The 12,638-nt window shown below is 48.0% G+C and overlaps 2 protein-coding genes across 2 annotated transcripts; one reads left to right on the top strand and one right to left on the bottom strand.

The window, feature by feature from the left end:
* Positions 1 to 5,103: 5,103 nt before the first annotated feature.
* LOC139838854 (probable glucuronosyltransferase Os04g0650300) lies at positions 5,104 to 5,689 on the top strand. Its single transcript, XM_071828870.1, has 2 exons — positions 5,104 to 5,325; positions 5,438 to 5,689. Exons 1-2 carry the CDS (start codon positions 5,104 to 5,106, stop codon positions 5,687 to 5,689), a joined length of 474 nt encoding a protein of 157 aa, XP_071684971.1.
* A 4,596-nt stretch (positions 5,690 to 10,285) lies between these two features.
* LOC127323650 (uncharacterized) lies at positions 10,286 to 12,173 on the bottom strand. The gene has a single exon (XM_051351762.2). It carries the CDS (start codon positions 12,171 to 12,173, stop codon positions 10,542 to 10,544), a length of 1,632 nt encoding a protein of 543 aa, XP_051207722.1. The 3' UTR covers positions 10,286 to 10,541.
* Positions 12,174 to 12,638: the final 465 nt, after the last annotated feature.

Here is a 12,638-nt window from a genome sequence, read left to right as displayed (position 1 = left end):
AGTGAACTGGTAGTTGCCTTGTTTGCAACACTTGTTGCATGATCAGTTGGTGAGGTACAAACAGGTCCAGGTGTTGTTGCCTCCCTGGCAGCATGAGTTGCGCGGCATCTCGGTGTATTCCCCTGCATGGTGGTAGGAGTTGCCTGCTGTGGTGGATGATGCAGCTGGACTGACGAAGATCTTTGAAAGGCTCTTGGATTTGCAGTTGTCTCTGGCCTAGCTGTAGTTGCCTCAGTTCCAGCATTAGTTTCCTGTATGCTACTGGAAGTTGCAACAACTGTGACTGATGTTGCCTTCAGTCCGGCATTTGAATGTTTTCCCTGCAAACCTGCATGAACAGCCGATGGTATTTGTTTGTTGATGTTTTTCATGGCACTTGCATGTTTACCCAATGTGGGCTCATCATGTTGCACATCTTCTGTCCTGTGACTAGGAGTTCGACCAAGAAACTCCACGTATGCCCCCGGGCTACCTTGCATAGCATTGATGAAAGCCAATCCATCCTCATGTTCAGCATTGGGGGTTGAATGTTCTTTGGACACATTTTCTTTGATATTATCTGACCTTTCCTCAAGAACAACATGTTTTTCCGTTGGAGGGATGTCTGCAAGCTTACTCTTTTTCTCAAATCTGCACAAGTCGAACGATGCATCCTCCATTGTTCTTTGTTGGCAAAACATCGGCATCATCCTTCTTTTTCCTCTTGTCACCCGTACTGTCTTGCCCCTTTTACTCCTGGTATTAAGATAGTCTGCGCGAGTGGTCAAAGAATCGTCACTAGCTTCGTCATCATACATATCGTCGTTTTGTCCCCCACGACCGCGATTGCAGCATTGTTGCCTCCATCACCATCACTGTCATCATCTCCGTCATCACCTCCTTTACCATCAAATTCATCATCATCTCCCTGTTCCTCTTCCTCTTCCTCTTCATCTTCCTCTTCCTCTTCGTCATCGTCCCCATTCCCTTCAACCTCCTCCTCATCAGCGTCATCACGTTGTTCCCCATCATCCTCAGCGTCAGCTCGGTTGTCATCGTTGTTATCATTCTCACTGTCATCCTCGGTATCTTCTTCCCTGTTAACACGAAAAAGGGGAATCAAAAAACTATGCATATATTATTTATTTTGGTAAAGTTGCAGTTTGAACAGTTGTAGTTGCATGTAACGGCTATTAAAAAAATAGCTAGAAAATGGTCATGAAGTTGCCTGTGTTTATTAGTTTACTTGCAGACAATATAATTGCAGTGGAAAATAAATTTGGGAAAGTTGCAGATAAATGCAGTTCTAGTTGCATGTACTGGTAAATTAATTGCTACAGATGGTAATGAAGTTGCCTGCTTTATACTTTTAGTTGCATGTAATAGTAATTAAAATCGCATCTAAATGATCATGAAGTTGCCTGTTATAATGTTTCATGTTTTGCATTTGAGTTTTGATAATTACTTGCCTTCTGTCATCGTCGCTATCATCATCATTCAATACCAGGTTGTCAGCTTCATCGTCATCAGAATTTGCGGAGTCATCAGTATCATCTTGAAGTGCTGCCTCTTCTTCGTGACTCATACGCTGCCTCTTCCTTGGCCTCTGTGGTTTTTTCCTTCGGTACTACATTGGCACGGGTAGTGCTTCCAGCAGCAGTACGTTGCTCAAGATTGCCAATCCCCTGGACAAACTTTGCCATCGACTCTTCAAATTCAGAGCACAGACCATAAAGCAACGCATAAATTTTCCTTTTCTTCTGTAACAATTGAAATCAGGAAACAAATTCTTAACAATTATAAGCTGTGGAAAAAGAATGATATAAAAACTATGCTATAACTAAGAAATAAGTATTGTTTTAGGTGCTCACACTTTGGTCGTAGTCTCGTGGCAGATTAGACGCAGTAAACTGTTCAGCCTTTAGCAATCCTCCAAAAAGACCACCCTGTTGAGTGTCCCTGTATTTCTCCTTCAGCTGGTTTTTAAATTCATAAAAGAAAATTGGAAAAAATGTATCAGTGTAAGGGCAATAAAAAGAAGACTGTGAACTTTCTAAGAAATGAAAAAGTTATCTTAGCAAAATTAAAAAGAAGTTTATGGTCTATTGCATACTTGTAATTTGCCGAAAACTCCAGGGCTAATCCTATCCTTCTTCTTCACCTTGCTAATTAATGAGTTGTCCCAGGCATCAACACGAGGATTGCAGTCACTTGTAACCTCATCAACTTCTAGTGAATCAAGGTACAGCATCTGCTCATCAAAAAAAAGGGATGTGTGAGGGGGCAAAGGAAGCATTGGAGAAACAAGAAACAGTAGCTATTTTCATGAGGTTATAAAAGTGACTGCAAAATTCAAGGCAAATACAGTGGCTATTTTCATGCAAAATTCATAATCAATATCTGAAATGAATAGCAACTTTGTAACCAATATAGGCAACTACAGCTCCTATTCATGCAACTTCACAACTAATATAGGCAACAAAAACATATATGAAATCTGAAAAAATCTTGTTGGCCCACAAAACAGAATTGAATTACCTGAAAAATCTTATTGGCTCACAAAAACATCATAGATAGAAAAAGCAAAAAACTTCATGTGAGGCAACTTAAAAAACTGTATTTCTAAGCAACTAAATATGGATTGAAGGCAACAAATTCATTGATAAAAACCAGAAAAGAGCTCTTGGTGGATTATGCAATACATAGTTGGGAGGCAATTTATGACTTGAACAAGGCAACTAACAGCAGTACATGTGCAAAAAGTATGTACCAAAAAGCAACTGCAGAGATTAAATACAGTGGAACCATGAATTAACACACAGGATGGTCATATCTCAAAAACTAGCAACTAAAATGTTTGAATGTAAACAATAATTTTCCTCATATATGCTATTCTCTGTATTGTGTTCATCATAGGAAAAAAATACACTTACCACCAAATGAAATACGCAGCAACAGACAGACTTCTTATTTCCCAAGGCGCTGAAAGCAACCCTAATCTGATGAGCAACAAACTGGCATATATTTGTCCGAGGAAGAAGCTTGATATCATATACAGCAGGGTAGCAGCGTGGGCTAACTTTAAGGCCGGTAGTAGGCGCAAGGAAGCAATCAAAAGCAACAATAGCCCAAGCTCGGAGAAATCGGTCGTCAGCAGCACCTTGCATATCTTTTATCATCTTACACCATGCAGTATTTTCAGGAGCATTCGTTCCAGGAAAACCGTACTCCTCATTGATTGCTTTGATGATGTCCGTCTTCATCTCGTAACAAACTTTCAGCCCAGAATTCGGTAGCCCCCAAACTCTTGAAACACTTTCAGCGTCAACTGGTATCTTCCCCCTGTTGGGTATCACTAACTCTGATTTCTCATGATTGTAACACTTCATGACCCATTGGCTGAGATCAATAGGCATAGTGCATGCACCGATGTTGAGAAGACCACCTAAGTCCATCTTTAGTATGGCAATCCTTTGATCAGCATTAAGATCACCATTTAGAGCAAAGAAACGGGATGGTGATGCCCTGTTTCTTATTTCCTGCATAGCCAAGTTGCACAAAAAATAGAAAAAGAAAAAAAGTTACTCCTAAAAGTCCCATCAACTCTTAAATTTACTGCATGTTACAAAAGAACCTACCCAGAACAGACAATTATACAAAAATGCTCTGTGTAAAAAATGATGCATCGTGAGTACAGTACACTTACATCTGCGCTATCCTTTTTTTTCTTAACTTCCTTTTCTTTCTGTTTCGATGCTGTCTTCTTCTGAACTCCAGCATCCCCAGTCTTTTGTGGTACCACCTTGTTCTTCTTCCTTTTTGGAGGATGCCCTCGACAGGCTGCAGCCTTCTGTTTCATTGAAATATGACTGGTAGGCTGCATTGGGGAGTCAACACACATATAAACACATATAAAAGTTTGTAGGAGAAAAAAGGACCCAACCATTTAAGTGAATACAAAATGCAGAAAAGCAAAAAAAACAAGAGATTAAAAGGAAAACTAACCTGAACTTGCTGGTGACCTGAAGAAGACCCAGCTACTTCAGACGGATCAGTTCCTACCATTTTAGCACACCTATTTGCTAAAAAACAAATGATAAGTAGGTAACCTTATCAACATGAAAATTACAGGAGGAAGAACTGAATCTACATAGCAACTTTACTAGCACTACAGACAACAAAACATAGCAAAGTTGAGCAATAACAACCCAAATAAAAGCAAACTATGCAAAACAAAAAAGATTCATTCTGCATATCAACTTTAATAGCACAAGAGGCAACAAAACATAGCACTAGAGCAACAAACATATCACTACAGGCAACAAAAAAAACATAGCAGTACAAGGCAACAAAAAAAAATTCTAGTTGAGCAACAAACAAAAGTACAAAATTATAAAAATCAATACAACTCTTCATTCAGTCTATAAGAAAACTCAAGTATAGGTTCTAGCCTTTATTTTCAATACACAACTGAATCAAAACTAATAAAATTCATAAGGTGTGATTGGTTTTAGACTTGAACCTAGGAAGACATAGCCTCATGTTTTCAATATGCATAAACAACCTAGATGGTGGTCTTCAACCCAGAGCAACAGAAAATAAAGATAAGTATGAAAATCAAAATGCTGGCTCAAAAAAGTTAAATCCACCTAATCATCTCAAACTATGAACCTGCGTAGGTGTGACAAGCAACTATTGTATCAACATAGTCAACCAAAACAACAATATGAACATGTAGATAACCATCTCAAACTATTGTAGCAAGTTTTCTACCACTACAGCCAACAAACAGATCTGGATTAGCAACAAACAAAAATGGAACAAAAAAACAAGTACATAAGCAATTTTTCTACCACTGCAAAACTGCATAACTGCATAAGCATGTTTTCTACCAGTGCATAAGCAAGTTTCCTACCACTATAGGCAACAAACACACCTGGATTAGCAATAACAGGAATACAAAAAGCAACTACAACATCAACTTATCCAGAAAAAAACCTCAAAACTCCCTCGACCCCTCTCGCCTGACCCAAACCCAACCTGCAATCACTTCGCAAGCTGAGCGGTTCAGAGTTCACACGCGCCGGCCGAAGCAGCCACGAGGAAATCTCGCCGCCCGCCGACATGAAGCTCCCGCTGTCGGCGGCCTCGCCGGACTCCGCGCTGGAGCTGGCCAAGCCGTCGCTGCCCACCACCTGGCTCATCCTGCACACGCTCTTCTGCGCCACATCCATGACCGTGGGCTTCCGCTTCTCCCGCCTCGTCGTCTTCCTCCTCTTCCTCCCCACCCCGCCACTCAACCCCGCCGCACACCTCGTCTCGCTCGTCACCCCGCCGCTCACGCTCGCCAGCTCCAACGCCACCGCCACCATCACCACCACCACAACCACAACCACATCCACCACCGTCACCACCACCACCACAGTCGCCGAGACCGAAAGCCTTCGCGCACCACCAGGTCCACCACGGCCCCGTCTTCGTCGGCCGCCACGCCATCAGCGTCCGCAAGTGGCCCCACCCCAACCCCAGCGAGCTCCTCAAGGCCCACCACATCCTCGCCGCCATCCAGACCGCGCAGCGCAGCAGCAGCCGCCGCGGGAACGGCTCGCCCAGGCCCGTCATCGCCATCACGCCCACCGTCATCGCAAAAATCAACGGGGAGGCGAGCACCCCCACCCTCTCTGCGCCACCTCGCCGCGCCACCTCGTAGCGGTCGACCTCACCTCGGCGCGGTCGACCTCAATCTAGAGTTCCGCGCCACCTCGCCGCGGGTAGACACCAACTACTACCAAAAATGCGGTTAGAGTGCTGCAGGGGAGGAGGAGGTGATTACCGCGACACGGAAATGCACGGCGGCGCGGCGGCGGAACACGTCCTCGGCGCTGATTGACTCGCCGCTGAGATCCAGTCGCCCCCGTTGCGGAGCGCCACCCGCCTCCTCGCCGCGGCAGTAGATCCCGAGGTCGGCGTCTCCGATCCAGTCGCCCCCGTTGCGGAGCGCCACCCCGCCGACCCCTACAGCCTCCGGCAACCACCAAATCGCCGCGCAATCGCCGGCGAGGTCCGCCGCTGCCGAGAGAGGAGATAGGGGAAACTGCGGGATGCGGAGTGGAGAAGTGGGCACGATCCCCCAAATTCGAACAGCGGTGTAGTTATTTTTCTCACGACGAAACCAACCAACCCAGTCACCGACATGTGGGACCCACGACGAGAGCAACGGTTAGTAAAAAAACTCACCCACGTGCACTCACCGGACAATAAGACACCTGAAAAGGATTAGGTGGCCACGACACCGCCCGCTCGGCGCGTCGTTTGGGCGGCCGCACGCCAACAAGATTTTAGATAATATGCATGCTTGGCAATTATTTCTCTTCGTTGATATTGCACGTGTCACAGATATTGCATGTTGTTTATATGAAAACGGTTTTGCTAGTTACCATGAGCTGCAACCAGGTTGTAACTGAGAATTTAATGAGTCGCAACCACGGTTTTGCTAGAGCTCGGCGCTCTATCTCACCATTTAGTTCATGTAATTTGAGAGTTACACATGAGTTGCAACTAGATTACAGTTATAACTGAGAATTTATTAAGTTGCAATTAGGTTGCAACTGAGAATTAATATAAATTTTATAAGTTGCAACTAGCTTGCAACCACTAGTAGGAAAAATGCTATATGTGAACGCTTATTAGAAGCAGGCATCGCTATGCGCAAGCGGGTGGTATTATTTGCTGCACACGTGAGTGGTGTGGTCCTACGCGTAGGTACAGCCAGGGAACGCGACTACTACGTGGCCCTAGCTGCACGCGTTTCTAGAACATATCCGCATCGTTCACCCATAGGCACACACAGCTGGTACGTGCATACCGGTCGTGTGTCAAGATAATGGTTGCGTGCCGCACCTTCACACGCGACTAGTAATCTGTGATATTGACTTTGACGAAGAGGCTCACCTACCAGAAGTCGCCATTCGTCGCCGTTCATCCTCTCCCCACAAATTTCTCTCTCTCTCTCTCTCCCTCCTCCACCCTACCTGGTACGGGAAAGGAACTTCCCCATACCCATGACGCCAACACCATCTCAGCATGACCAAGCCATGACGCTTGGAAGTACAACCGTCCCGTCCCAGCATGAGACAAGGACCCAGACATGTGGGTCTCGATACGATAAGGACATGGCCTCCTCTCCTTCATAAGCAAGGCCACTCTCTAGTAGTATATATATGCCCTTCTACCACGGGGCAGTGCAGAGCAAGTAAGAGCTAGGTAGACGCGATCAAACCCTAGAACCACCAAAGGAACTTGATCCACCAAGCTCAGTTCCATCTTCTCTCTCGCACTCGAAGATAACAAGGCGACAAGATCATCCTTGTTTAGTCAAGTTCATATCTTGTTCTTACCCACTAGGGAAGAACATACCTATACCAGCTTCCCACCGGAAGCAAGATCACCAACACCTCACACATATAATCCCATAACCACAACCAGGACGTAGGTATATTTTTTATCGGCGATCTAAGGCCGAGGCGTAAACTTGTACATCTCTTTGTGTGCCCGAGGTTGTTACCCCATCGAATTATGGTCACAAACACCCCATCTAAATACAAATTTACACCCCGAGAATCCAAACCACAACACAGAGCTCGTTGTTTCCTCGATGCCAAGTCTAGACGTTCCCGACGCCGGTGGAGACGGCCGCGCTTGATACTCCTAGTGCGACGGCGGTGTCATAGGACCTGATGGCTATTTTTAGTTATTTTCTAGGGTCATTTCTGCATACATGAGACTTATTTATTTGGTGCTAGGATTTTCTGTGAAGTCCTTGCTTCAGCGGTACGGTACTGCTGAATTAATGAAGGTTTCCAGGGCATTGGGGGCCTCTCTTTGTTCAATAAAAAAGATGAGCTTTTTTATGATAACGCACCGAATACTGAAGGTTGGCAGAGCGATGCGTCAAGTGATGGAATTTTCCCCTCGGCGTTGTTGCCGGTGACGGTGGTGCGGACGAGGCTAGATCTAGGCCCGAACGGGTACGATCTGGGCATGTTTGGAGTTGGAGGCTTGCCGCCGCATGCAGGCCGAGGCAGTGGCCTTGGGGACGTGGGGGTTGGATGGCCCAGGTTCTCCTAGGTGTGGATCTCACGTTGAGGCCATATATCGAAGGCCCGCGCTCAGATTTGTCCAAGTTTGGTTCTGCTGCGGAGATCCACCGTGGGTGGTAGGTTAGCCTGGGGCAAGGATGGTGGCATGACATCTGGAGGGCAAGGCATCGGTTCGCGTACGGTGGCAGGTTGGTGGGAGGTGTTGGCCTACCACGTGTGGTGGCCGGAGCGGCGGCTCCAGGAAGAAAGTGGTGGTGGTGCCATGCCTCTAGCCCCGTGGGCGGCAGGGCATGCTTAATTTGGAATGGACGGCGAGCTTCTCGCCGGTGGTTTGCGCTCGTTCGGAGTATGTAGGTGTTGTTCGTGGGTCTTCGGGTGACAGCGGCGGCGACGGCCATGGAGGGGCGGCAATGAAGACAAGGGAGAATAGGAGGGGAAGGGAGAGGACAAGCTTGTGCTAGTGTGACGCGAGATGTGAGAGGAGGGAGCGGTGTGCAACGCGCGGCGCTCGACATGCGATTGAAAAGTGAGTGACGAGAACAATATAGGTCAGGATAAAACTGGAAAATCCTAAAATTTGCGCGTCTAAAAGAATTAAACTTAAATTCTAGAACGTCTTATATATTGGAATGGAGGGTGAAGCTGCGGGTGGCAAATACATGCATGTGTACGTGCATTGTGCCTTATGTTGGAAATACCAAGTTAAGTTGACTCACCGGTGGACAACTTCTCAGCGACCAAGTACCGCATTCTGCATGGCAGCCTGGAATCCTAATGCGTAGTCATGTGGGATGTGACCGTCCATGGCCAGATTGGACGGTGATCATTTTAGGCGGCGCGGGCTCACAGCCGTTGACAATGCCCATACCATAAGCAAGAACATTTTGGGCTAGCGGCACTTCCGTTCCTTGTGGAGTGTTCGCTGCGATCATTCGCCAAGGTTGAAGACAAATTTTGCATGCAGCGGGTGAAGCCAAACTCTAGCTAGCTAGCGGCAGTTCCGTTCCTCGTTGAGTGTTTGCTCCGACCGTTCGCCAAGGTTGAAGATAAATTTTGCATGCAGCCGTAAAGTCTAACAAAACTCTAACTAGCTAGCGGCAGTTCCGTTCCTCGTGGTGTGTTTGCTGCGACTGTTCGCCAAGGTTGAAGAAAAATCTAGCTCTATCTGTCTATCGGTCTGACTCCAAGATGGAGTTTGTATCTACAAGATCATGCTACGTGCATTATACCTCGTGCTGTAAATACCAAATTTGACTGACCGGTGGCATGTTAATTTTGTTGTACTTCTCAGCGACCAAATACGCATGCATTCGGTCTGGCAAATTGGTTGATATTTCTTTTGCTAGCAAATTGGTTGATATTTCCGCCAAGGGTGAGGTTGTGCCGATGGATTTAAAAAAGATTAGCTTTTCGCTGAATCCAAGCATAATCTCAATATCTCTCAAGGTTTCGATTAAGGGAGAATGTTAGAACTGTAATTCGTGAATTTTCACGTATGTTTTATAATTTATATACGAACATTTCGACACAGCATAGAGTAGTATTCTACCTAGGTCACAATCCTCTCTCGCCTATGGGGGCTTTTCCCATCGATACTTAACACGGACAACGAGCCCCCCACCCAACTGGGAATCTTCTTCTCACCTTGTCCATTGACATTATTTGCCTCTTTGTTGGCTTGGATTTTATGCACGTGTGTGTTTCACATTCTTGATCAATTCAAGCAACTACAGCTATGCACCGGCTAGGCGCTAGGCGCACAATCAAGAGCGTCTGTTCCTTGGTGTACCAGGTGGTGTGGTCAGTGTTGGCCACCTGGGAGATGACCATCCATGGCCATTGTACAATGATCGTTGTGGGCGGCGCCGCCTCGCAGCCATTGACGTTGCCCATAAGCTGGTGTTCGTGAAGATAGGCGAGGAACTAAACCTTCCACATGAAATGATTTTCGTGCATAGGATGTACGCTGACCACGGAGGTGACGGGAGGTATGGAGGCTAGGGTTGAGGATAAAGGACTTCACATTTCTCGTATTAGCTCTCATACTATGTAAACTACGAGAGATCAAGATTGAATTTATGTTGTGATGAAAAAGTGACATGTGCAAATTATGAAGTCGTAGCAACGCGCTGACACCTTATAATTTTAACATAACAAATACAGGATGAACAATTCGAGAAACAAAGTGGACATACAATTAATGACTGAATAAAGGAGGGTACAAACTACAAATAAGTAGAGACGGTTACATGGGAAAATAGGAAAAAACACATAAAGAAATGACGAAATACATGGACGTGAAAATGAAATACAGTAACAGCTTGGCGGATCGCATGCGAAAAAGCTCGTGCAGGATAGCACGTGCACATCACCGGGATAATCAGGTTTAGGGTTTAGGATAGCATGTAGACAACAGTGTCGGCGTTGGGTATGGCCGCGAAATCACGGAGAAGCTTGCCTGGATCAGTCGATGGAGCCCTTCTCTTCCCGGTCAAGCTTGCCTATCAACGCGCCCCCATCCAAGATGCTTCCAAACATGGCGGCCTCGTACATGTAGTTCACCTGCCAGGCATGGTGGCTCGCATGGGCGAGGAGCCAGGTCAATTCGAGGACAAGGCCCTTGGACAAGAGCTGGGTCATTTGCATGCGCGAGGATTCGATGAGGTGCTCCTCGTGCTTCTCGTCCACCTCGCCCTGCCGGATGTACTCAAGCGGGCCGGTGACGAGGGACCACCAGAAGCTGCTGAGCAGGTCTTCATCCTGGCGGTCGAGGAACCGGCGCACATGGTTGCAGGTTTCGTCGCCGTCGCAGGCGTATTCGGGGTCGATGGGCCTGCTGAAGCCGGTGGTGTGGAAGTCGGCGTCGAAGACCTCGTCGAAGTCGGCCTCACGCTGGGGTGACGCCGGCGACTTGCGGGCCATGGGCCATCCCAGGAGGGCGCGGCGGAAGAGCATGTGCCGGTCGTTGGCGATGTGCCAGATGTATTCATTGGCGACCATCCGGGCCGAGGGCTCGTGCCACCTCTGGGTGAACAGCCGGGCGCCCGTGGCAGCGTATGCGTCGTAGATGGCCCGGAGCGCCGGCTCGCTAACGACGCCCGAGGCGGCGATGTCGGCGACGTTGAGGAACGAGTTCATGATCTCGGAGTTGACCAGGTCGGAGCCCACGTCGAGGACGTCGTGGCTGTTCACGCTCAAGATGAGGTCGCTCATAACGGCGCCGGCGTCGAAGCCCCGGGCCGTGGCCTCGGCTCCAATGCCCAGCACGCTGCAGTCAAAGAGGAAAATGATCTGGGCGGCACGACGATCCATCTGCGCGGAGAAGTCCTTGAGACGTGTTCTGTCCGCCACCTCCATCGCGATCTTGCCCTGGATGTAGGGGAGGCCTGCGGCGACGGCCTCCCGGCGCTCCTGGCCGCAAGGGGTGGCCAGCGCGTGGGCGTCGGCGAGCCCATCCTGCAGCATCCCGTGGAGGTGAGGGAACACGTGGTTGTACCCATACTCGTAGTAAACGGCCATGTCGGTCACATAGTTGGAGAACATGGTGCGCAGATCGGCGCCGCCAATGAGCATGTCCGCCGTGCAGCCGCCAAACAGGGCATTGTTGGTGGTGATGGCCTCGGGCCAGTCGGTGGCGCCAAGCTGGGCGAGCACCTGCGGCGAGGCTTGCCTGAGCCCCTTCCCTTTAGGGGGAAGCACGTTGCCGACTGCGTGTTGAGTGCTTTTCCACATGGCGAGCTCCGGCGATAGCCGCAGCTGCACCACCCTGGCCCCCCGCGCCGCATCCCCACCGTCCCTGCCAATGCTAGCAAACATCTCGGCCACCATGTCTTGGGCCTGGCGTGACAGCCTTGTCAGATCCGCCGTGGCTCCCTCGCCGATCAAGGCCCTCGCCTCCGAGTAGCCCGCGTAGACGGGGAAGCCAAGCTCGGCGTCGGCCACCGGACCCTCGCCCCAGAAATGCGGAGGGATTCTAATGCTGCCACCGCTAACGCCAGGGAGAGCGTCTTTGTCCAGCCCCGTGCGGACCTCAATGTTGAGGCCTTGGAGAGAGCAGCTACCCCATCGAGGCAAAGATGATGCGCCCGCGACCATCCTTGCTATTCTAGCTAGTATTCCTCAGCTTACGTTGTGCTACCCATTGTAGTATTCCTCAGCTTATATAGCAGCCAGCAGCAGAGCTGGTGGGTTAGCTAACATGATTTGTTGGTGAATGTGAACTTGCCAGGGACTAGTTCCAACTGGTCTGACGTATGACTGACAGGGACAAGCGCCCTTTTTGCTTAGAGCAATGGGCTTGTCGTCTTGTTTCATGACAGCAAACATAAGACTGCAACCTAAACAAATACATCCAAAATTTATATTTGTATAACACTTATAGTTGGGAGCGGTGTTTTGGAACATGGGTGCATATGCTTCCTATATTTCGAAATGCATCTTACATATATTTTAAATTTTAAAAAATTGAAACTAAAAGTTCGCACGTACATCTTCACGTGCTACGTGCTCACAAAGTCGTTTCATAAAAAATCGACTTTCATGTGACTGTGTAAAAAAGAT

The sequence above is a fragment of the Lolium perenne genome, chromosome 4 (genome assembly GCF_019359855.2).
Source record: "Lolium perenne isolate Kyuss_39 chromosome 4, Kyuss_2.0, whole genome shotgun sequence".
In the NCBI taxonomy this organism is placed as follows: domain Eukaryota; kingdom Viridiplantae; phylum Streptophyta; class Magnoliopsida; order Poales; family Poaceae; genus Lolium; species Lolium perenne.
The sequence above is the reverse complement of the archived record's forward strand: the minus strand, read 5'-3'. Positions and strand labels throughout refer to the sequence as shown.

Coding starts and splice junctions, on each gene's coding strand:
- LOC139838854 (XM_071828870.1), top strand. CDS start 5,104: ATGAAGCTCCCGCTGTCGGCGGCCTCGCCGGACTCCGCGCTGGAGCTG. Junction 5,326..5,437: donor TCACCCCGCCGCTCACGCTC/GCCAGCTCCAAC, acceptor GCGCACCACCAG/GTCCACCACGGCCCCGTCTT.
- LOC127323650 (XM_051351762.2), bottom strand. CDS start 12,173: ATGGTCGCGGGCGCATCATCTTTGCCTCGATGGGGTAGCTGCTCTCTC.